Source organism: Chiroxiphia lanceolata, chromosome 16 (genome assembly GCF_009829145.1).
Source record: "Chiroxiphia lanceolata isolate bChiLan1 chromosome 16, bChiLan1.pri, whole genome shotgun sequence".
NCBI classification, from domain to species: domain Eukaryota; kingdom Metazoa; phylum Chordata; class Aves; order Passeriformes; family Pipridae; genus Chiroxiphia; species Chiroxiphia lanceolata.
Window position 1 is genome coordinate 11,675,835 of NC_045652.1, and position 25,569 is coordinate 11,701,403.

General features: G+C 45.4%; 1 protein-coding gene across 2 annotated transcripts in view; it reads right to left on the reverse strand.

Annotated features, from left to right (window-relative positions):
* Positions 1 to 226: 226 nt before the first annotated feature.
* The window catches only part of MAD1L1 (mitotic arrest deficient 1 like 1), a 356,738-nt gene continuing 331,395 nt past the window's right edge, over positions 227 to 25,569 (reverse strand). For both annotated transcript variants that reach the window (XM_032704408.1, XM_032704409.1), the window contains one exon: positions 227 to 1,291. In XM_032704408.1, the coding sequence (XP_032560299.1) occupies positions 1,133 to 1,291 (159 nt within the window). In that variant the 3' untranslated portion in view covers positions 227 to 1,132. The remainder of the gene's footprint in view (positions 1,292 to 25,569) is intronic.

Below are 25,569 nucleotides of genomic sequence, written 5' to 3' on the forward strand. Positions count from 1 at the left end.
GCAGGTGTTGGAACTAGATGATCTCTAAGTTCCCTTCCAACCCAAACCAGTCCATGATTCTATGATACTATGAATGAGACTTGCCTGGAAAATATAATGATATTCTCCCTTCTCAAAGCACTACCAGCATCAGATCATTGACGGAGGAATGGTTATCAACCTCTACATGCAGGAGAGCACAGCAAGGGCACAGTGTGTATCCCAAATAAAGGAGTCATACACCCAGTTTGGGATGTTACACTTTATTCTTATGACAGAAGAACTATATCCATTATAACACAAAATTTCAGACTTCTGGGGATGCTCCATCTCCACAGAGGAGGAGGAGGGAGACTTCCCAAAACAGGTACCCACAGGCTGGTGACAGGCAGCAGGCTAAAACCAGCAGCAGTGAGAACACCCTAAATCACTCCATTCCACCTTCTACAGTCCTGAGATAACCAAGAGCCCAAGAGTCTCAGTGAGGAACCAAAAGCATGGCAGTGACATCGGAACACACCACACAACACAGAGGTGTAAACACGGGTATAGGCTCTGCAAATGGCCATTTATGCTTATGCTTGTCTGCTCAGTGGTGGCAGACTCAGGTAACTGATATCTTGAAAATAATTTCAACCCTGCTGAGTGATGAGCTCTTTGTAAGAGCAAGAGAGACCTTCCCTGGGTCCCTGTCCTCCCATTAGAAGAGAACAACCATGGGACAGGAAGCACTAGCCTCATGCAGGCTCACCTTTTTGCTGGGGCCAAGATTTGGGGAATCCTTTTGGAAAAATCTGTGAATGGCAATGCTGTGACTCCTCAAACCAGCAGTTTCCACTGTATTCCCAGAGGGATGTTGAGAGTCTGGGTAGTGATGAACACATTGCCAGTTCAAAGGCAGGGATTGGGTCTTGGCATGAGAGAGTCCTGGGATGGAGCTAGACTTGCCATCTCACAGGAAGAAAATTACGCTTTTCAGAGGAACTGGTGGGATTTGTGAATCAGCATGAAAAAGCAGGGAAGAAGGAGTTTCCTGCGAAACAGAAGTAACCCAATACCCCAAATTAGGAGAGGGAGACAAGATTTTGTCCTCGCTACCTCAAGTGTCCTGCCCAGGAGCGCTCAGCCCTGGCTGGTGGCTGGCAGTGGGACGCTAAGCAATGGTCTGGCGGCTGAAGAGCTCGAGGGTGAGGGCGCTGAGGAAGGCTGGGATGCTGTCCTGGCGGAGCAGGTGGAGGTCGATGAGCTCCCGGATGGTTCGTGAGAACTCAGTTTCCAGAAGCTGCATTTTTCCACCAGAGGAGCTGGAGGCCTAAAGGGAAAGAAGAACAAGCCCATTAATATCCCAGGGTTTTAATTCACCTCCTGTGATTCGTGATGCAGGGAAGAGCAAGCAGCATCACCCTGAAGCCTCCTTTGGCAGGACCTGCCTGTCACCAAGGACACATTATCTGTTTGGCACACGGTGTAATCAGGCTGTTACTGAGTCCTGCATTCCAACATCCCCCTGTGTGAGCCTTCCCTGGTGACAACTGTGGCAATGGCAGGATGAGGTGTTTGACCATCCTGGAAAAAGACTGCATTGCCAAAGCAGAACCAGAGTGCCCACATCAGGGTCACTGCCGCCACCACCACCCAGGCCTCGGGTGGCAGGAGCTCTGCACAAAGGCTTTCTCTCCATGAAAACACTTATCTCTGAAGTCATGCCACTTCTGTAGGAGGAAGCAGACCTGTTCCTAATTAACACAACTCCTTTCCAATGAGTGCTGATCCACACGGCATCCCTGAAGTGTTTAAATCAGCCTGGCAGCGCACAGCCAAAACCTCCAGAGGAATTATTCCAGAGATGCTCTCATGAAAATAAGGAAACTCAACATGTGGGAAGACATTACAAATCTCCTGTAACATATAAAACAAGCAAAAAAAATGCTAGATGCAAGAGAAATAAGGAATGCTTGGAGCCTCTCCTGCCCCCGGAGGTACGAAAGCAGCCTGTTTATTAATAAACAGCAAAAACATCACAGTACAAATGCTAATTTTTTCCTCTGCCATTTTCCTCTTCAAAATGCTCCCATTCCTGATTGCTCCAAAGCTCTGCTTCCTGATGGAGCCGAGGTGGGATGGCACCGAGGTGGGAGCCGAGGTGGGAGCCGAGGCTGTGCCAGGCATGGTCAGCATTCCCTGGGGTGTGCAGGAACAGGGCAGCCCCCCCCCCCAATCAAAGGATGCCAAGATCCAAAGCAGAGGATTGCCACGTGAAAGGAAAACATGGCTTTACCTGCCAGGAGAGAAGGGAAGCAATAACCACCCAGAGCTCTATGGAACCTGCTTCCTCCTAGTTTCATGTTCTCAGGAGCCTGGGCACATTTAATTATGAACTCCTCATGTTTGGGTCACTTTGGATTGTGAGGAGCGCAAAGTACTAAGGATGCCCCTGTCACCCCTGAGCCAGGCAGGGAATTGAAACAAGGTTTCCACGCGAAAAAGTAAATTAGCTTCTGTTTAAATGTCCTTCATTTTGGTTGGGTTGTTTTTCAGCAAATCCAAAGGATGTGCAGTGCTTTGATCTGCTGCTTACTGGAGCCACCTGATGCTTCCTGTGCACCTGAGGTACCGCTGGGCCAGATGAAAGAGGCCAACAGGGGAAGGGGCAGCGATGGTAGAGGAAAGAGGAGGGACAAACATCCCCAACATGCAAAGCCAGAGGTACCATGTGAGGCTGTAGCAGAGCAAGGAGTGAGTACAGGGGCTGGGTGCTGTGGCAGCAGCACAGGATTTGTTTTGCAAATCCCCCTCGGATTCAGCTGATGGGAAGCGCCAGTTTTGGGGGAAGGTTCGAGTATTATGAAAGCATCACTTGTGTCTCTAAAGTCAGTGCTGAACTGAATTAATCCAAAATGGGAATTCAAGCTCTGTATGAAATACACTGACTCCTTCGCAGATTTAAAACACTCTTTGGGCACAGAATTAATTTTCTAAGAATTTACAAGCAAATTCATTAATTGGTTTAGTAGTTTAATTAATTAAAGTAAGTTCCTTAAGAAATTTAGCATCCAGTGCCAGACCATTTGCTTGTGTTTTATGACCTCAGAAACAGAGCAGCATAAATGTTTTAAATTTCCTCTACTTTGAGCTCACTGGCATCACGTGTGAAGGCTACATTTGAATATTTTCCTTTTTTTACGAGACTAATGGTAATTTCTCTCTACTATTCTTCATAACCAAAGTTTCCTCCTGCAGCAGAGGAAGAAGAATAACGTTCAGAAAAAAGTTATGTGCTTCTGAGGAGACTGATATTTCCTGCTGAGTTCAATGAGGTCTGTGGTTTCTTTCAGCTGTCAAGAGAGGCACCAGCCTCTCCCTCACCTCCATGGCCTCTGTCTCCCCCGGACCTCCAAAAAATCAAAGAAAACCCCAGAAAGCTTCCAAACCCCAGACATCTCACCCAGGTTTCTTATGATCGCTTCTGAAACAGGCACAAGGCAAGAAGGCAGCTGCTTGGAAAAAAGGCAATTCTTCCTCTGCCAGGAGATGTTTACATGTGAATTTGGAGGACGGATGCACTTACAGTGCAGTTCATTCAATCTCACACTGCTTTTAAAAAAATTGAGAAACTTTTTTTTTCCCCTGGGAGTGTTTTAAAATTGCTATCACTATTACTTTTCTTATTATTTGTTTTTATTGTGTTTTTTTTCCTTCACCCATCTGTTCATAATGCAGTATAGGCTGGGATGTACAGATAGATTTGCTGCTTTGGGTTCAACAGCAGGAGCACCTCTGCAGCCTGTGCTTTAGAAATAAAGTGATTATACGAAATAATAGCAATATGTTCCCATTAATTCACAGGATTTCTTTTCAAATGCCAGGCTGCATCCTGCCTGGTGCACCTGCAGGCAGAGAGGGAAGTGCTGGGGTGGGTGGCGTGGGAGCGAGCAGGGAATCACGGCAAGGCAGGGGGCTGTGCAGGGGTGTGTGGGAGAACCGAGGGGGAAGGCACAGGGGGGGATGCCCTGCTGAATGAACACTGCAGGGCCTGGTTGTTTCACACCATTCTGGATTAATGCAGAGCATGCCTGTGACTCCAGGTCTAAAAAATTGGATTTATGAAAATACGAAGATGAAATTTCCAGCAGTTCAAAGCTGGAAGGGCAATCAAGTCCTCCTCTTCACTGTTCATAGCTAGGATTCCCTCCACTCATTTTTAATAATTTTTTTAAAATTAAAATAAAAAGTCTCAACCCTCAAAGGCAAACTCCTGGACACCATTGCTGCTAACGAGAACTTGCAGGTGCCAGCACAAACCAGCAGTTCACATGACACACTCCATGTAATGTAATCACCATTTACTCTGCTGATGCATTCCTAAAAATTCTAAGTTTCAGCAAAGGCAAAACCACCCAAGCCTATTTAGGAATCAAATGTGAAGCTGAGAGGAACAGAAACAAGTGTCACATGGGGACAGTCCATGAGTTATGGGGTGGGAGAGACCAGAGCATGTTCAAACTGCTCTGCCCCCTGTGCTACTGGTGTCATCTCTATAGTGTGTTGCTGCTTTTAAAGAGAAGTGTGAAATCAACATTTAGAGTCAAACCGAATACACAGGATCAAAGGAAAAGCTGAGCCTCTGAGTATCCCCATCCACCCCATAGTCAATGCTTAGAGGAGTCAGTGCAAGAGGATACTTTGGGGACCAAGATCATGCTTCACTCCCCCTTTCCCTTCTGTGTTGAGCAAGCCAGCCAAGTGCAGCACTTCACTAGAGATTCAAATATTGCCCCTTCACCCTCAGTTTCCCTGACCACAAAGCAGACTGAAGCAGCTGAAGGTAAGCACTGTAAAAACACCATCTCCCAGGTACTCTGTACATAGCCCTCTATTGGTTTCATTAATGAAAAAAGTCTGTCTGGCTCACTAAACTGCTGAGATTCAGGTCTATGTTATGTTTTATTCAGATCTCAAATACTTGCAAAAGGAAAGATTTCAGCTTTCACCAGATTCTGTTGCCCGTTCAGTCTGATTTAAGGCCTATTGGGACCTTTTCTAGAGAAGCAAAGGAAATCAATCTTTGCCCCGTGTTATCACACACTTGGCTCTGCTGGGGGGGGGGGTGACTGCGGTTGTAGATTTGAAGGGTGGCACCTTGTTTCTCTTGCTACCCCACAGCAATCAGAGCAATCAGATTTCACTGTATTGTAAACCACAAGAAGACAGGTCTACTTAGCACATGGCAACATAAACTTGGAGTAGCTGCTCCTGGATCTGCTCAGAGAAAGGAGCTGTTAGTACAACTGTTTTTCCAGGGGAGTCAAGATCAGCAGATGCCTGCCAGAAGGAAACATCATAAATCTTCCTCTTAGCCCTGGAAGCTGGTAAATTATTCAAGGCTTTATAGTTTAGATATACATATAAAAATCTCTCAAATAACCACCAGCATGGTAGAAAAGCGAGTTCTCAGATCTAACAGGGACCATCTCAGCAAGGAGAAGACAACACAGAAGATGTGAAAGAGCAACAGGCATTCCCAAACATCTCTGCTAGAAGATGGACTTGCAGCTGGATGGACCAACATATGGACCATAACAGAGGTTCTCCCCACTATTGTCACTTCAGTGTAACATATACAGGACTTCTAACTGCTGTTTGCCCCCATGCTGCTGTTGCACACAAAGGCTTCCTGAAAGCCCAGACCCAGCATTTCCTTCTCCACTTCTTCCACCAGCAGAGGGGTAGTTATGTTAAAAGTGTGACAGTGGCTGCTTAAGTCATTTCAGAGCTCACAATATGGCTCAGAAGTGCACTCTGATCTAGACAGACTCACTTTTTAGTGTCTCATACGCCTCCTTCCTCTTCTCTCTGACACATACCTAAAAACAACGGATATCCCCACTCTGGCTCCAAAAATACCATTTGCTATAATCTGGCATGCTGTGTGACGAATCACACAAAGGATGCCTCTTGAAAAGTACAGGTTGAGAATAAGACCCAATGTCCTGCAGACTTTCAGACACTGGAATAAGACTGAAAAGAGGGTGGGTGCATGCCCCAAGGACAGAGCTGACATGGAGATGTATTGAGGAAGTAAGGAGTGGAAATGCAGAAACAGGGAAAAGAGGGCTTCAGCATTTAAAACAACTTGAGATTTCAGCATGCAGTGAGGATATCCTACCTTTGATTTCCACACTGAGAAAGTACAACTGTCTTTAGGGATGCAATCCATGCAGGACATGTGTTCCTGCATCTTCAAACACACACCTCCAGTGCCGGAGGTGGAGTTCCTGAATGGGTTTTGGCGAGCTGACAACAGGGATGGTGGAGCTTTGTGCCAGGCACAGCAGGCAAGACAGTTGTGTCTCAGCTGGGGAACAAAGGAGGTTCAAACACCTCCACAGCGTGAGGAAGGATGTAGTCTAGGATTCTGGCAGGGCTGTCAGAGTGGCTTTCCACCCCTTGGCATGGAGACAAGCCTTTACTTTGCAGATACTGCTCGGCCATGCTCTGTGGTAGATGGTACTTTCCAAGGCTAAGACATATTAGGGGTCAAAAGGAGCAAGTGAATCATTGCCTGGTGACATTTACCCAGTGACTGTATTGCGAAGGCCCCATCTCATCTGCTACACTCCTTCCATAAATCACTGTCCGTGCTGCATCCCGAAAGACAACTGCTCTGAGCACACGTGGCAAAGAGCCCCGTGTGGGCTGAGGGAAGGGGCACCACGACTTCACATCTGACACTCCACACACTCCTTGCTCTGTTCAGGTCCACAGGCTGCTGTGGCATTATGGGCCATGCTGTGGCCACATTCTCCTCTGTGCCCCAGTTCTCACTGCCCTTTCCCTTCTCCTTGTGGTGTTCCCCATCCTACCTCGAAGACTTGCTGTGCTGTCTGCTCCAACGTGGGTTATGTACATCTCCCCGCCAGACTGATCCCTTCGGCAATTTGCCTTCACCATCTAAATCCCTCTTCATATGGGGCAGTCACTCCCTCTTCCCAACCCCTTCACCTGTCAGCAGAAGCCCTCAGGGCTGGCTGTTCCACCTGATCACCTCCCGAAACCTCCACAGCACTATTACCACATGTGCCACAAAGCCTCGGGCACACTGGTGGTCCTGACAGCTCCTCGCCTCCCTGACGCCTTCCCTACAGTACCCACTGCCTCCCTCAGCACCCAGTAATGCACACAAACCCTGACACAGCCCAACAAACCCACTTGAAAATATCTTTTAAGAAGCTGCCGGCTCTGACCTTTAAACGAGAAAATCCTTTTGTTTCTGCCTCTTGCTTTAGATGCTGAGATTTTTCTAAATGTCAAAGGCCGCCTTTTCCACGTGCAGATGTTGAGGGGGGGAAGCAGTGATGCCAAGAGGGCTGGCAACCTCTTCCTGGGTCTGCAGAGCTGATAAATCATCACTTCAGATCACCCTGAACAGACAGACACACACGGGGCAGCCCACCATACAAAGAGTCAGCCAAAAAACTGGAGTGCCCAGAAAATACTCAGGGAAATCGTGTGTGTGTGTGTGTGTGTGTGTGTGTGTGTGTGTGTGTGTGTGTGTGTGTGCACAATGTGGAAACTGCCTGCTGAAGTTATAAGAACCCAAGCACGAGGTTTTGAGATTTAATTGCTCAAACTTGGTCCTCCTGGGTGATGATATCATTATCAAAATCCCCCAACTGAGTTATGCCTCACCAATCAATCTTTCCTAAGCATCATGCACTGCTCAAATACCAGGTCCCCAGGTAGCCTCTAAATCACTTTAATTACAGGCCGTTCATTTAAAATTAGAGAAATATTAAAAAAAAAAAAAAAAAAACAAACACCAAATTGTACCACAAGATGTGCTTACGGCTGGAAATATTTATGAGGTTACTTAGCAAACTGTTTATTGGTTTCCTTCTTTTTTTCATGGTAACTGGCAGATTCCAGCTGGCCTGACAGGACGCCTGTCCATGGTGGTTCTCACACGATGGATGTGCAGCTCTTAATCAACCAAGTCACCTCCCTTTCACAAATGACCATTCCTTGTCTGCAGAGAAGTTTTCCCCCCTTTAATAACCCAAAAGAGGAAGAGTATTTCTTTATAATAATTGCTTCTTGCTAAGACCTCTGAACTCCGTGTTGCCAGCTTGGTATATAAAGTGAATTTATGAGGCAGAGGGATGGATGCCTGTAAAGGGCCTTCCAGGAAATGTAATGAAAAAACTGCTTTTAGATGCTGAGTAAAGAAAAGCAAATGCCTGGCAATGCCAAGAAGAAAATTGAAAGCTGGGATGGGATAAGCGAGAAACAGCCCTGCGTGCACTGAGATTTATAGCAAACATTTCCTTTCTCTTTCTTATTATTCAACATTGAGATGAACCACAACCCCAGAATGTCTTTGGAACAAGAGGTCAGCTCGTATACTTCCATCTTAATCAGAAACAAGACCCAGGCACTATGTACATGAGTGACAGCAGTGATGGGGTCCTGGATGCTGCACCAGCTCAGCAGCAAAGGAACACAGAGAGGGATGTACTGCACAGCACTGAACTTCCCCTGCAGCTCCATGTTTTGATCTGTGTGAGCTCTCCTGCACCTCATGTGAAAAAGGAAACTTGAAAAAGAGCAGGGACATGTGCTGAAGTGCTGCACCCCTCTCCATGGGGGAAAGCTGCTGGTGTTAATCCTGGGGGACGGTGCTCCGCGCAGCAGAGGGCAAGTCAGCATCTTCTTTCAAGAGGTTTCTCCTACAGGTTAATGCCCTTTAGACTGTCAAATGTGATGCCATAAAAATAAGATCAAAGGCCCTAAAATAAGGGAAGCATATTTTTTGATTCATACTATTACTATTTTATATCTGAATATTCCTATAGAGCTTTTCATCCTGGAAGACAGGTCTTTGAACTGCTGTGATTTCACCTATCATTGAGGAACAACCCCCAGGGTAAAATGTGACAGCTATTATCAGGGTGCATTAATGTTACTGAACAGTTCAGGACAGACAGAGACAAATATATCCAATTTAAATCATAGATTTGAAGAACTACTGCTCAGTGTGGATTAATATCCATGCATTTTCCAAAAGTGCTTTGAGAATTTTAGAGAACAAGCGCTGAAACTAAAATTCCCTTTCTCATCTGTAGGATGCATTCAGCTTCCAATCATTATGCTGCAAATTGAACATCACTACTGTCAAAGAGGGAAGATGGTAACATAAAGGATTCACCCGTAGCATCTACTTTTGCATCCACAGATGCTGACGGGATCTCCAAACCAAGGAGATTCACCCTGTGGAGATTTGCTGAGGTGATACCTAGAAATGATTCTATTGAATACAAGACTGGTGAGAGTAAATCATAGCAGACTACTCACATCAGAAAAAGGAAAATCACATGGGATGTCACTCTAAACTAATACTGGCAGTCAGCTGTAGTCAGAGCTTGAGGTCATAAATTATAAGTTTTCAACAGACCTCAGGTCTGCTAAATAGTGTTCACCAGTCCAATATGCTTATAAACATCAACCATTAAGGAGTATAGATGTCAGCAAGGCACAGGGCTCACAGAATTTTTCCAACCCCATTCCATATAAAAATTCAAACTATGAAATGAAGCCTTTAAAGCTTCTATAAAAGGCTCAGAATCTTTACAAACAAGTGTCTTTCCTTGAAACATATGGAAGCCATGCTGATGCCCCAGCCATGGCTATCTCTGACCTACAACAAAGCCCTTTGGAAAGAGCAGCCAAATGCACATTATCCCAACTGCTGTCACACCACGTGTGGCAGAGCTGGACCTCTCCAGCACCCAGGCTGCAGCTTTCCAACCATCTGTGAGGTGACCGTATTGGACTGGTCAAGCTGCAGAGTGAGTAGTTAACAAGCATTAACAACATCTAGCCCATGTGTTCTGTCTAGTAAAATGCCAACCCATCTGTCTGTAACATCAGTGACTCCATAGAAGCCATATGCAGGAGAGACATAAATTAGGGAGAGAAAAATCTCCTGTTACTTTCTCTGCAATGACTCTGCAGTTGTCTCCGGCAATGTAAGGAACTGGGTGTTTTTTAAGTTCTGTTTTCCCAGCCAAATCACAGCCTCCCGTAGCATTCCAGCCCTGCCATCCAGAGGCATTTTCTGGTCTGTGCCTGGCCCTGGTGGACATGGTGGTGTGGTACAAAGGGAAAAGTAGGTGCAACTCAAACCAGGTCCCAAACCCCTTCCCCAGGAGAGCCAGAAGAACACAGATAACTTGAGGGAGATACCAGGGACTGGCAAGTGAACCCAGCACACAAGAATCCCTCAGTTAGACAGGGAGCTCATTAACCAGCCAAGCTGCTTATCACATTCCTCTCCATCTCCCTTGCTGGAAGCTCTCCGAGCTGGAAGGAATGGAGAAGCAGTAAACCAAGAACATGCAGTTTCTGGAACATGAGAAGGAAGCACCTATGGGAGAAATGCAAAAAAAAAAATCATCTGTGTGGGCTGTAATTAAGATGGCTTGGTTCCCAAAGCAGGGAGATACCCCACTTGTGAACTGCAGCCATGAGCATGAGGTTTGTAAGAGAACATGAGCAGCAAAATTTGTCAAACCCTGCACTGACGAGAGACGTCTGGAACCATGGAGAATTTTGATGGTGACTTTTGCAAGCTGTGGCATTGCCTGGGAGATAGGCACCCGCCCCCCAGAGCAAACCACCACTTACCAACAGGCAGAGCTTGCTGGAGCCTTTGCCAGGCACACCCTGTTCCCCTGCTTGGCTGCTCCTGTATCATATTCCTGCCGAGGATCCTCTGCTTTCCCGTCTCTGGATTAGAGCGAATCACCAGGAAACCCCAAGACTCACATCAGCTGAAGTGCCTGCACATGACACTTGTGAAAATAGGCCATACAGAGTTCTGGGCTCACTAGCTGCCAACTGGAAATGAACCCCCTCATTTAGGAGCTTGGCATCTCACCTTGCACGAGACAGAGGGTGAGTACCCAAGGCTGGGAACGGTTAAATGGGCAGATGACACTTGCCTGCGAGGCACTGGAGCAACTGCTACCCTGCAACCCTGCAAACACATCTCACTGGAGCCACTGCTACCCTGCAACCACATCTCACTGGAGCAACTGCTACCCTGCAACCCTGCAAACACATCTCACTGAAGCAACTGCTACCCTGCAACACTGCAAACACATCTCACTGGAGCAACTGCTACCCTGCAATCCTGCAAACACAACTCACTGGAGCCACTGCTACCCTGCAACAGTGTGGACACCACCGTGTGATTAATACATTCATCCTCATCTTTTTGGTATCCTTCTGGAAGTCTTGTCATAAATGGGGTGGATGAAAGGCTAAAGAACTGAACAAGAACCTATGACCAAAAATGGCTCAAGAGACTGTAAATGATCAGCTTAACAACAACCAGACAATTAGACCTTAGCTATGTGGCTGAAGGATGGGACAGTATATGGAGCATGCCTGTTCCCGGCTCATTGAGCTTGCAAGGCTTGTGGGGGAAGGAGTAACAGATGGACCTGATGGCAGATTACAGCTGAAATTCTCACCATGTTTATTCATTACCCTCCTCTAGCTCTTGTTTGTCATAGTCTGGCACCCCGGGCTAAACTGCAGGTTTAAGCTTTACATCAAGGAAAGGGTGACACGTATTAGTCACCTCTGCTCAGAGCCAGGGCTCTGCACCACAGTCAGCACTACAGAGACCAAGGGCACTGCTCATCTAAGAGTAAGAAGAACTAGTCAATAATTGCCTTTTCCTATGGGACTGTGTGACTTGTTTATAGTTATGATCTACCAAAGTGGAATTTAAGTGCTGGCTTTGGGAATAACATTAGTTCCTGTTTGCAACATCAATAACCAAATGTCACAATGTTAGCGTGAGTTGAGGAAGGCGCTTTTACTGCTCTTGCTTTTTTGCTGGCTCACATTTTCTTCGTTTTTCTTCATTTGAAATCGCTGTCATCAGCACGACTGTCAGCAGGACCAAAGTAAGCATAAGTTGTCACTACCCAGAAAGTCAAAGAAGAAAGTTGATTCTGAACATGTAAAATGATTTTCTTGTGTCCTCAAGAATAAGTCTTAACCCTTAGTAGCTCACAAACCCCCTGTGGGGAAGCACATTTCTCAGACTGCATCTATAGCCAGAAGTCAAAGTTTATACTGGGAAGAAGATGTCATTATTTTTAAAATTCCACCATTTCTTTCTCAAGACTTCTGAGTTCGTGGAGCTGATGGTTACCAGTAATCCTATTGGTGGTGTTACTCAACCAGACTTGTAGTCCACAGGCAGGGAAACCTGAAGACCAAATAGTAAGGAAATCAGTCAACTGGCCTGTGCAGGTTGGGCATGTTCATCTTTCTTGAAATAGGCTTTTAATGGTAAAACCCAATGTGAAACAAAGAGTCACAGTACTCCTCTCTCCTCAAGCAGGCCTGATCTCACCGTAAGAAGAAAGTCCACAGCTAAAGAGACAGAGGTTGCAGCAAAGGAATGAGTAAATAGGAAGATTTCTGTATTCAGTGAAAAAATAGAAGAAATTCCACTGTAGCCCTTGAGGGGACACTCAGACCTTTGGGCTACGACACATTTGCTGAAAGCTTCTGCTGTTGCCGCCTGTGCTGTCATTTGGCACTAACCTCCTGAAGAACATGGCAAGACAGCACTGCTGGTTCTCATGTCTGGATGAACATGCTCCTCTCCCCGAAGGGAAAAGGAGAGGTTTTTTTGTTTAGTGAATGCACCATGTTCGAGCAACCTCCGAGGAATATGCCTCGGGCCCTGGGCCTCCCCATCTGACACACATCTGACTGGTTGTCTCTTCCTGCTGGTGTTCTCCCACTGATGTGCTGCCATCCGCCAGTCAGCTCCTTTTGCTGGAAGTACATGGTGGGGGGGGAAGATTTATGCAGACACCATGTATGCAATTATGAAAACAGAAGAGAAGACACCCGGATATCACACAAAATTGATGCATTTTTGCTGGCAGGCTTTTTGCATGATCCAGTAACAGCTGTCATGCTCCAGCTTCTCTCATCTGAGCTCTACTACCACTTCAGCATCCTTCCACATCCTTTAAGAGGGCTTCCTTCCCTTCCCTGGTGCAGCTTGCTCCAGATGCCACAGCAAAGCAGGCAGTAACATGGGGTACAAAGGGGAGACAGTATGATTGGTTTTCATAGCAGCACTAAAATGTAATGTTCACTTCTTTAGGCAAGATGCTGCTCATTAGCAATGACCTCGAGGCACGCAACCTGCTCAACCAGCAATGTCTCCCACTCTGGAGCTCTTTAAAATTTGCCCTTTCCCTGTGCCAAATCTTTGGGCAAGCTTCCCTAAAGCCCAGTAGCAATCTGCAGACATACACATACATTGTCCAGTGCCTTCTGGAGAAAGGCAGTGATGGGGAGCCGGTTTAGAGCTTGGGCTACATATCTTGTCCCCCACTCTGCATAGCATTAAGGAAAGGAAAGGATGTGCCTACAGGTTTCCCTGCCAAGTCAGCTCCTGCCATGAACTCTGCAGCCTGGGAGCCTGTTAGTGCCCACATCCTCCTGGTTTTCAGCACTCCATGCTATGTTTGTTTTTGTAAATAGATTTAACCTTTCTAAAATTAGCAACAGAAGAGAACTTCTTCTGGCAGAAAACCAGCTTTAGAAAGATGGAGGAATATAACATTTTCCAAACATTTGAAAACTGCAGACTAAAGATATGTGTTAGTCTCTGTAGTGCATGCTGGTTTTGCTCATTATTCTGAATCTTAATACATTAATAGATCCTCTCATGATTAACGGCTGCACTAGGCTCTCTTTCTAGGAACACATATGGTTCCTTCTTGCCACAATATTGGAATAGAGAGCCAAAATATTTAAACAGTGACACTAATAAAAGATTTTATCACCCCCATCCTGATGTAAATAACTAAGGCTGGAGCCAGCCCTTAGCTCTAAATGCTTCTTATCTTTCAAAAAGTTCTTAATCAAATCTGAACATACTGGCTGAGGCCCATTTGAAATAATGGTTATGATCTGTGGTTATGATGCTGCAGCAAGAAAGCCACTGTCCAACATCTACTCACCCACAGGATGCTCTGGGTCTGGCTGAAAGAAGCACTAGTCTGGCATGTAATGAAACAGGGCTTTTAGAGCCAGGTGTGTGTGTGTATGGGCTGGTTGTCCCTGTGGATTCAGGGTGCTGCATGCAAAGAGTGGGAGCACATTTCTTTTTCCCCCACACCTGCAAGGTTAAAGTACTGCTCTGAATTAAGATGTCTTTCCAAATGCTTCCCCCCCAGATGTCTGCACTCAGCAGCATTCCTCCCACCTGCCGAAGGACATGGGAATTACCCAGCACACAGACCAGAGGGTTTGGTAAAAATTCTGGTAGTGTATATCAGGTTTGTTTTAAGTTGTAGGTCAATTGCCAATACAGAATTGCCTAAAAGATCTGTTCCTCCCTCATTTTTTCCCATGCCGTGCCATTACTTTTCCTCTCTGCCATAGGTCCTGTACTAATCCTACCTGTCTAATGCCATCAGCTGCTAAAATCAACGGCAGTTCCCACTTTGTGCTGCCTGCCATGCTGCTGATCAGACCTGTCACTGGCTAAAAGCAACACAACCTGACTGCAAGCAAACCCCTGAAATAATAAAGAAACCCTTTTTACATTTCAAGGAGCAAGAGGAGGGACTCAGGTTTGTACTTCAGAAAACATTTATCACCACAGAACTGAAACATGGTGTGAAAATAAAAGCTCTCGAAATCTGCTTTCACACATCCCCCAGCACGCCCAGAGGTGTTCCTGCCATGACCCACCTAGCAATGTTCTTGAGAACTGTTTTCACAAGCAAAAAATACAAACAAAACAGCGTAAGAGACAAGAAGTATTTCCTCAAGTGCTTCAAATCTAAGCTATTTGTGCTCTAAATACGTTGTAGAAACAGCATTAATATATTTTCAGATATAACAGAAGGCCAGAGGAAAAGACCTCAACAAACACTTAACTGTAATACAGAGCAGGTCCTGACTAAAGTGTCGGGATTATTTTAGATCACTGACCTCTGTCCTGCTCAACCAGCCTGTGTTTTACAACTCAATTACATTTATTTCTGTATATAGAGATGTACATGAGATACTTGCATTCTTTCTTGTGTAAAAACCAGACAGAAAGCAGAAGATGCAGATGAGAAAACAAGCAGATGAGCTCCCTTGGAGGTTTCACGGACAAAGATGTTTAAACGAAGTAATTTAAAACCAGAAGGAATCTTAGAAACAAAGTGCTTCTAAGCATCTCATTTCACTTGCTTGTTTTCAACTACATTTGAAAAAAAAACCTCAGAGGGAACCAAACCACTTTAGCTGCTGCTTCCGCATTCCTGATGTCCTCTGGAGAACATCACCAACCTTTTTCTCCTACCAGTTACACACCAGAATTTCCAGAACAAGTAACTCTACAGCAGTGAGGAGAATTAAAAACATTATCTAGTCATTGCTTATCGCACCTCTGAAGGGCAGGGAAGCACTAGCACTACCTGAAATTGAGAGACAAGAAGAAATAAGCTTTCAACACTGGCAAGGCAACACAGAACCACACAGAGAACTCAGCGCTCGAGTCCCATTTGCCTCCTTTGCTGCAGAAACCAGAGCTTTCCCAAAACACAGGGCTGAAGGGAACGTGCAAGATGTGGGATTAATTTTGCAATGAATCAATCCTAAACTCCGTGTAACGGTGCAGAAATGGAGCATCCACAATAAAGCCGGCAGTGATGCCGAGGCACCTGCAGCATCCCGTGCCTGCTGTGGGCACAATCCCAGAGAGGGCTCAGCCTGCCTCGGGAAGGGCCCTTCAGAGCACAGAGGGCTGTTCCAGCCCAACAACTGACCCATTCATCCTAATGACTGCTCCATTCAGGATGAGCTGACACATCCTTCCCACAACAGAACCCTGCAAATGACTTTATTTAACCAGGAAAACAGATTTGTGTTGTTACTGAAGACAAATGAATCTAGTTTTGGCTGCAGAGGGCCGAGCTGGGTTCCTCTCCGTGCCAATAAAAGCACTGGGATTGCGGAGGAGACTTAAGAGACTGTGTTTGCTCTCAGTCTCCCATGGATCATAACTGGAAAAAAAGGCTTACACAGCACAACAGATCAGGCTGTAACTGTAAAGGAGTTCAACACTTTTGAGGCTGTTTCTCTCAAGTTCTCAATGAATTATTTTGAATTTAGTTAAGACTTCCCACAGTTTACTGGTTTGCAGCGAGACTGGGGAATTTTGGGGAGAGGATGGTGAAGCAGAAAATTTCATAGAGTCTTAGAACAATCTGGGTTGGAAGAGACCTTAGAGATCATCCAGTTCCAACCCTCCTGCCACGGGCAGGGATGCTGCCCACTAGATCAGGTTTGTCAAGGAAGATGCTATTCTTTATTATTTTGTCACTTTTCAGCATGTACATGGCCCCATGTGTAGTTGGGCTCTGCCCAAAGATGCAAGCATGAGTGCTTCTGTGCTGCAGGTTCCTGCCTGTGTGCTCCAGACAAAAGGGGAATGGGGAAAGAGGTTCCTAGAGAAGCAATGAAAAGTGCTCAGGGTCGCAAAGCAGGTTGGCAGTGGAGCCAGGAGCTCCTTCAAGCCCCCCCAGAATAACCAGGCTGTGGGGCCTCTCCACACCCACAGAGCCAGGAACCCTCTGTGCTCTGGTGCAAAGGTGGATGCAATGACATGGATTTATCCTTAAGCTGCTGTGCAGGCATACACAACTCTTTACTTTTTATTGCTCAGTTATTTAACCTTAATACCCCACTGACATTATTTTTTTTGTATGGAATTTTATATATGTGCCTATGGACGAATTTGCAATATATAAATAGTGTAGATCAGAGGTGACCTTTAAGTCTGTGCATGTGGAGATTCGTACAGCATGAGGGCTAGCTAGGAGGCTGAAATCATTAAGATATGTTCTCATTTAAAGTTACTTATGAATTATTTGTAAGCTATTTTCTCTCTTATTTTGTTATTATACTCCCACATACTCACCAATCAGTAAAAATAGCTTACCAGTGAATACATGTTTCGGAAGTCTGTTTGCCTATTTTTCTTTTGTGCCGCAGCTGCTGTTGCCATGCTGTCGTTGCTATGTTTTCCTTTTTCTTTCTTTTTCTTAAGAAGGGAAAAAAAAAGCTATTCCCTAAACATGCTAGACTCAGTTCATGGAACAAAATACCTGAGGTAAAGCCTAGAGGAATATGACACAATCCGGCTGGAAGAGCATAGTTTATGTGTAGAACAAAGTCCACTTGACACTAATATACAAACTCTTCTCTGAAAGAGTTAATGAAACTACAAATATTATTTAGAACAGGTAAGGATCACTAAAATAGAGTATTAATATAGCTTAGAAACCAGTCAGGGAAAGGTAAAACTCCATGCTGAACTATAGGTTCAGAAGAAGTTGGGGGGGGAAAGATTGAAAAGAATAAATAAGGTCAACTCAAATCTGGAAGACAAGACAATGAAATTGCTCAATAAGCTTGTTAAAACAGTTCTTAAAGCTTGAAAGCTAAAATTTGGCTCTGTGGGGCAGGCCTGAGAAACACACATGCTTGTTCCAAAGGCCACAAGTCCAAGGTGGAAAATTTGGTTCTGGGTTGCGGGTCCCAGGTTGGTGCCTTTTGTCTCTGGTCCTTGTAGGAAGAGCACTGAGAGTCTGCCAGACAGGGGTTGGGGCTCAGCAATTCAATTCTGAAAAGGCATTTTAGGTTGCCCATTCCTCCTTTGTCCCTCATGTCCAGAGGAACTTGGATGATCCTTCAATCCTCAGTCCCCTGCCAGTCTCCAAGGAGGTTCACGAAGAAGAGTGGCAATGTGATGACAAGAATCGATAGTTTCAGCCCAACGACTGATGATTTAGAGCACATTAAAAACTCTGAGGGCAAAATGATCTGGGTGGGTCAGGAGTGTGAACTGTGAGGGACCAGGAGGACCTGTGAAATTTGGGTCACCAGGCAATGCTACCGCAGAAGGATTTCAATACAGACAAGTGCAATGTAGTGCATGTTGTTCTGCCAATTTAAAGGACTCATAACATGCTGATGGGTTGGAAATTATGTAACCTCTCAGAAAAAAAAAAGAAAAGCCAAGTGCCACTGTGGCCAGCTTCAAGACAACTTCTGCATGTACAGTGTCACTCAAAACACCAAGTAAGACGTCAAAATAAAATGTATTTAAAAATAAGGCTGTGAGTACCATGTCACGGTTTTGTACAAGTTGAGAGTGTATCCTGTTCTCCTGAGCAGTGAGTCAGGAGAATTCAGTGAATTCAGTACAACAGAGGGCAAAAGACAAATTAGGTTTCCCTTGTTTGAAGCATGTGCTACGTAACCTGCCTCTTTCTTCTGAAGATCTCCATCACTGACTGCATCCCTGGGCCACCAGGAGAAACATTAAAGGCTGAAACAATTTACTGCAGAATTAAGAAGGGCAACAGTAAACAGAGACAGGCAATGTGGTGAATGCTGAGTTGGACACCACACCAGAAAAGAGACTTCCAGTATTTCAGGTACTCTTCAGCTATTACCCTCCTTGACTGAGGTGGGTGAGAGTTACAAAGCATAGCTGGATTGAAGGTACCCCTCTCTCTTTATGGAATTTGGTTGCATTAGCTGCCACTTTTCTGCATGGAAAACCATATTTCCAGAGGTCAAAAAACCTCCAAGCCCTGACGTGCGTGGGGCACGAGTGCTGCTCCTGACTATAAGTTTAAAGCACAGCTCCATCAAGACCAGTCCTGCCATTCACTGTGCATTAATCACTCCTGCCTTTACCCATTTCCTGTCAGCCCCAGATTTTGGAGTCTGACAAAGACCTCTTTCCATGAGGACCACTTCCAGCCAAGCCAAATAAATCATACGGAGCTGTGTAGTCCCATGATTAAGAGCTGTGAGTCAGGAGTTTCCAAGTTTATTCCTCACTTTGGGTCCCAGCATGAACTACACAAGCAGCATCATTTCTCTGCATCTCAATATCCTCACCCTCCACTAGAACTAATAACAACTCCTCCACCAAGCAGGCATGCTGTGAGAATCAATTGGTATTTGTAAAGGCCTTTGAGAAATGTAAGGCACAGTCTGTATGTGAAAATTATTGATATGATTCATTACCAGGCATTCATACTCTATTTATACAACTCCCAGTCTATTACTAAATATATTGTCCATTTGAATATTGAAATCACTGCTGCTAGTAATTTCTGCTAATGTTACACTGGTCTTTCAGAGGTAGCTTTTTTGACTTGAATGGGAGAATTGTGGAGGCAGTGAAAAGGGGAACAAATGCCAGAGGAGGAATTAAAAAAAGGACAACAGCTCTGTGCAGGCTTCTTGGAAAACAATAAAAAAATCCATTTGACAAATAACTCTGTGCTAACACTTATCTGATTCCTCTTCCCATGCTCTTTTCTGTCAACCGAATTTGTATGAAAATCTGATCTCCATTAGTGCAGCATTAGCCCTCATCTGCAAGATGAAAATGAGCAAACCTGAATGCATTGTGTCTCTCCAGACAGACCACTAGCTCCTTGTACACTGGCTCGGGTGATGCCTGAGTCCCTCTCTGTGACCAATCTCCTTTTTGGAGAGCAAGGATTCTCCACTTAAACCACCATTCTCCGACCCTTCAATCACCAGCTCCAACTTTCCCCTGCCTTTTACTTTGCTGTGCTACTGAAAGCAGCAAAATCTGGGACTACCCAAAGAGTTTCTAAGAAGAGAGAGCATATGTCTATACATTATATATTTATTCACACACTGAGACATGTTCTCACTCCCAAGACACACACGGTATGTTCCGATTTTCTCACTCCAGCATGTTTTGCAAATCTCTTCTCCACCCCCTCTATTCCTTGTTTCACTTTATCAGTATCTTGTTTAAGGGAAATGCTGCTTACTGTAAACTGGAAATGTTAACATCAGGTCAACAAACCATTTATTACAAGCAGCTGTGGGAGAGAGAGTGATGGGGTACAGCTATTTTCCTGGCTCAGCTTCTTTTCCTTCCAGTTGGAATATTTATTTCCTTGCTGTGATCTCTCTACTCACTCTTGGTGCTGACAAAATGTTGCCAATATCTGTGATGTGGGAAGTCAAGGACGATCGATATTTCGCTTGAATCAAATACAATGATTTTTTGTTTTGTTTTGTTTTCAAAGCTCAACATTCTGCAATTAAACATCTCAAGATATGGGGAAAGTTGAGGTGGGGGTTCTTTTGTGAAAGACAGGAGGGAGCAGCACAGAAGTAGAAACCAGAGCAAACCAGCAGCGAAGCCAATGGAAATATGCTGTGTTGTTTCTTTTTCTTCTTAATACATTTTTTACGAGAAGTGAGATCTTTGATTACATTTTTGATTAGGGGAGACAGGCATTGCCCTGCCCAATGCACAGTTAGAGGGAAAGGAGCCTTTCATGTTCATAGATATCAGACATCAAAACATCCATTCCCAACTCTTAAAAGGATCAGACAAAACCGCAGCTCAAACTGTGCCAGGGACTTTGGTGCAGGCAGGTTCCTGGTGGAAGGCAGTCTCAGAACTATAAGAAATCACGTGGATGCTGACACTCCTGTTGACTGTTGGGAGAAATACGTGAAATTTCTCCCAGAGAAATCCAGGACCATTGTCAGAGTATTTCAGAACAAGCAGACTGAAAGCCATGACAGCCAGGCTGCAAGGAGAGCTGCCAAAAAGGAGCTTCTCGTTGTAAAGAATGAGTAGGTGCTCCATCAGAGGGTCCAGGTAGGATAGCTCAGTGGGGAAAACAGCTGGCAGAGCACAAACAACAGCAGGATTGTGCATGTGAATTATATCTCTCCTTCCTGAAGACTCATGGACTTACTGGAACCCCCAAACATGCTCATGCCCAGTTGCAGGACAAGTGCACTGACAACCAGCTCCACCGTGCAATGCAACTGGTCTCTGTCCTCAGAGCTGCAGAGAGTCCCTCGTGGCCTCCCTGTTTTGGAGGTCACCTTGACTTGCTGACAACCCACAATGGCTGAACCGCGCGAACAAGAGATTAGAGTTGTGATCTTGCACGACTCCAGTTGAATACTAACAATGGCAACACAGTGTCCTGGCTTATCCCTCACCATCACTGCAATGACCCTTCATTTGGCTGTGGGATCTGCAAATCCTCAAAGGCCGGAATGAGACAGGATAGCAAATCAACTCATTGGTTCATTCAGAGTTCAGTTCAGCCTGGATTCAAGCACCTTCTCCTGCCACAGCTTCCTAGCACACATTAAAAGCAAAAACTCAAACTCTTGACAATTTTTCATGGTCCAAAGCAGAGTTTGTCCAGGTTGGTGGCAAATATGATCCCCATCTTACCAGAATTTGGCTCAGCTGTGCAAACAGATGAAAGCATCACCTGCACCTCAAACTAACTTGGATGCTACTTCAGACATCTGAACCTTCTCTGTGTGTCCTCAGTACTGAATACTGACCCTCAACCATTAAATGGACAGGTGCAGAAGCAGTCCTGTCTCATCACACACAGTCTGGCCTGCAGCCTGTTTCTAATCTTTCTTTACAGAGAAGTGTCCTTCAAAACCTTGCAGCATCATCTCACCTCTACCCTCACCTTCCGTGTTCCTTCCAAGTCAGGGTACCATGCAGAGACAGCATTGGGACTGCACAGCCTCTGACACCAGGAGACCAGCGTTAAGCCGACTCCACATTCAGACTGGTAAACAAACATGTTGCAATGAACAGTTGTTCCACTTCTGCCAGGGCTGCCCGGGCTGCTGCAGATTTTTATCCTGTTTTTCCCTTCTAATACAGCAATAATGTCAGACCAAGGGAGTCTAGAGATTCCCACAACTCACCCTCAACAGTACATTGACAGTCAGGCCTACATCTACATTAAGGATGAGCACAGCCATCACTCAAACAGCCGAGTGCCTGGGTAAGGTAAATGCTTGGATGACAAAGAGCTCGCTCCAGCTCAGGATAGACATTGCAGAGGTGCTGCTGGCAGCGAGAGGATCTGCTGGAAAATTCAACCCCATCTTCCACTGAAGTGCGATATCCATCCAGGAGATGAATAGCCCTTATTTCCTTCTGCACACGTGGCTGCTGCAGATACGCACCGGCAGTGGCTCTGAACATCTCTTCTGCTGTTCTGACCAGCCAGGAGGTCGCAGCCTTTTCACTTCAATGTAGGCTCAGCCAGTGGGATCCCAGCCTCTCTTCCAGAGGGTATAACTCACACACACACTTCTCAGCTGGATCAGCTTGCAGCACCTTGTCCACTTAGCACAGAGGCAGGTGAGAACACGCTGTACTCCAGTGCCGTGGCATATTGGCTTGTCATTAAATGGCAGATACGCTGCCATTGATTTCAGTTAGATTCTTGTTCCTAGCAAACTCTCTAGAAACACTTATCCCAAAGCCTGAAGTGCTCCTGAACACACACCCTCCTTGTTTTCGACAGTTTATTGACTCACTCAGTATCTCTCAGTGTGGGAGACACACTGGAGGAATGCTGCAATCCGATTCCCCTCCAGTATCACCAACGGGATCAGAGCAGCAGTGGGAGCACAGCTATTCTGTTGCTCTTGTGGCTTTTTCCTCTGTGAGACATGTAGACCTCTTATGGTGTTTGAGGCTTTGATTTCACTGGCTGCACTGATTTGATGACACCGCCAATTGTTATTTTTTAATCTCTACCAAACAACAGTGAGCTGCTGAAGCTCAAGCATAGCCCCATGCAGTGATTAGCTGCATGGTGGAAGAAAACTAAGATTGCCCCAACATTTTGGCATGAATAACAATGAGGTAGATAATTTTCTAGGAATGCTTTACTGTAAAGCAGCCTTTAGAAAAATCTCAGGGATATTTGGTCCTCTGGATGATCAGAAGAAATTACAAAACAGTTCTTTCTGCAACCTGCAGAAACGTTTTTACATGAGGGCTCAGTGTTAGAGGCTGAACTCAAAGTATAGAAACAAATACAGTGGGCAGCACATGCCATGGAAGCCTTGTGCAAATGTCTCCACTTAAGTAGAGTTCCTTCCTGCAGACTCTCATCCTAAATCCTCACCCACGTGCCATCACAACAGACCAAACCCAACACCCCAAGCTCTGTACATGGCATGCCTGTCAAAGCAGGCTGGTCTGTATTCTCATGCTACAGAGAAGGGAAGAGTGTGGAAAAATAAGGAGAAAATGAAGATATCTAGATATCTATGATATCTAGAGGGAACTTGTGTTGGTGAATGAAGGAAAGAGGCAGGGACAGGAGGTGGAACCAGGGAGTTAACAGGCACTGGCTGGGCACGTTCGGCTCAAGCAAGCATTATCCCAACCAATTTATATGCAACCACCTTAGTCGAAATACCACTTAATTTAAAACATCCAGGAAACAAAATAATATCTTCAAGGTCAGGTGGAGCCAGCTTGTTAAGGGCAGGACAATTTCATTTCCCGCTGACTTGCCACCCATACTAATGGTCCCTCCACAAGAGCATTGTCAAGGTGAAAAGAGCAGTGCACAACTCAAAACAGCCTGTGGCATGAGACCAAACTGTAGGCAGCTTCACCCTCACGGCTGGTACAGTCAAACAGCCCAGCTCCCAGTCCCAAATGGCCACCTGCCTGTAGGGGCTTCTGTTGAGTTGGAAATGAGAACAGAAACCTTTGAGAAAGACTTCAAAAGATGAGCCTGTGATTCCCCTGTTCTTCAGCCATATATCTGGCAGTGGGCACCAGGGGAAGGGACTTCCCTCACCAGCACAGTGACACTGAATACAGTGATTTACAGGCCACATGGGATGCAGATGGCTTAGGAGTCCCTCTTTGCCCCGGCTTCCCGTGGTGCTGTGGGCACACACCGAAACAACAGGGAGGCTGAGGACAGGACAACTCAATCCACTGGTGTCAAGGGACACCTGAGATCTCAGAGCAGTGTGAGCCATCAGTGGGGCAGCATACAGCCGTGTGGCCACCTTCTACTGCTCTCTTTCCCTATTCATAAATGACTCACCATTTCCATAAAGGTCGAGGGATCAGAGAGAAGAAGGGGTGGAATGAAAAGCTCCGCAGAGTCAGTCAGGACACAGGTTCTGCACAGCTGCAGGATGGCACACAGCGAGCAGGCAAAGCCCAGAGGCCGTGCCCAACCCGATTAAAATAAAGACATACTCCTCCACGTGCTGTGCTGCCTTGTACTCATGCTGTTCCTCAGTTTTTCAGTCTGTAAAACAGAGGAGTATTTGCTGTACCTTGCAACAGTCCTGAAAGCTTAATTCATGTTTGTGAAGAGCTTTCAGATCTTAAATTGGAAGGCATGAGAAAGCACAAGTTGTTATTATAATTGCATTATTAAGTGCTGTTAGAAAAAAATCAGCTTACATTTCATAGAATTCAGGTCCTTCTTCAGACTAGCTTTATGTCCCCTGACACATGTATTTGACAATAACCTAAATAGCCTTGATCTTTTATTCCCAGCAGGGTTTTCTTTAAACCTTAATGAGGTCTCTTCTTAATCTTTTTTCCAAAGGATAAACACCTCATCTCAGTATAACCAAGCACTCTGAGCTGCCATGTGTGAGCCTGGTTTCCCTCTGCCAGACAGGGTCTGCTTCTGTGACACCAGTCCAGAGAAGAGTCCAGACTGGTCAGGAGGAATATGGATGGGATGTCACACAGCCCTCACAAGATGCCACGACACACTTGCAGATTTGCATAAGATATCTGTATGTCTGCCAGTAAGGACATTCCTGCAATACTTTACTGCTCCTGAGAGCTGTGCCAGGTTTAGTCCCAAATACAGCAGTATTTTTATCCCTCTCGCCCATAATGCCTGATCTTCAACCTTATCTCTGTTTTGTAGCACAGGAGGCTCCCAGGATATATTCCTGACTATATTTCTGTCATGAGACTCCAATATTTCACTTCCCTTACCCTCACCATTACCAAATCACCCAGAGATCTACAGCCTTGTTGATATTGACTTTCTTCTCTCCTCAATCCTTCTCTCAGGTTTTCTTTTTTCCCCTCCTATCATCTGCAAATTGCATCGTTTTTATCTTTCTCTATGCTGGAAATCTTATCATGAAAGAGAGACTTTTCTTTTTTCTTTTTTTAATTAGTACTTGGTAATATTACCAAGCTGTGAGTTTATGGCTTTGTAGATCATATATTTTTGACACTAATTACTCACAAAGGCTTTTAAAGCAGCATTTCAACATAGCAACTGGCATGACTGTAATTAAGTAAGAAGCAGCACATTTTTTTTTTTACATTTCAGAGAAGGTCTCTAGCATTCCTGCCCCATATCACAGCTCAGCCCCTGGTATCGCTCCGATGAACGAGACCAGATGTCTAAAACATATTACTCCTGATGCACACACAGCTCTCCCCACTCTCACCCAAGCCCTCAGCTGATGTATTAATAGTGCTGTCAGCATGGAGGATCCACAGGGATTCACCACTTGCCTATTGCCAATCTGAAGGGCTTGGCTAATTTTAGACTTCTGGTTTCTGCTTCTTGTGGGAGGATGTTTTTCCCCAGTTCAAACCTCAAAGACTCATGTTGTACCGACCACATG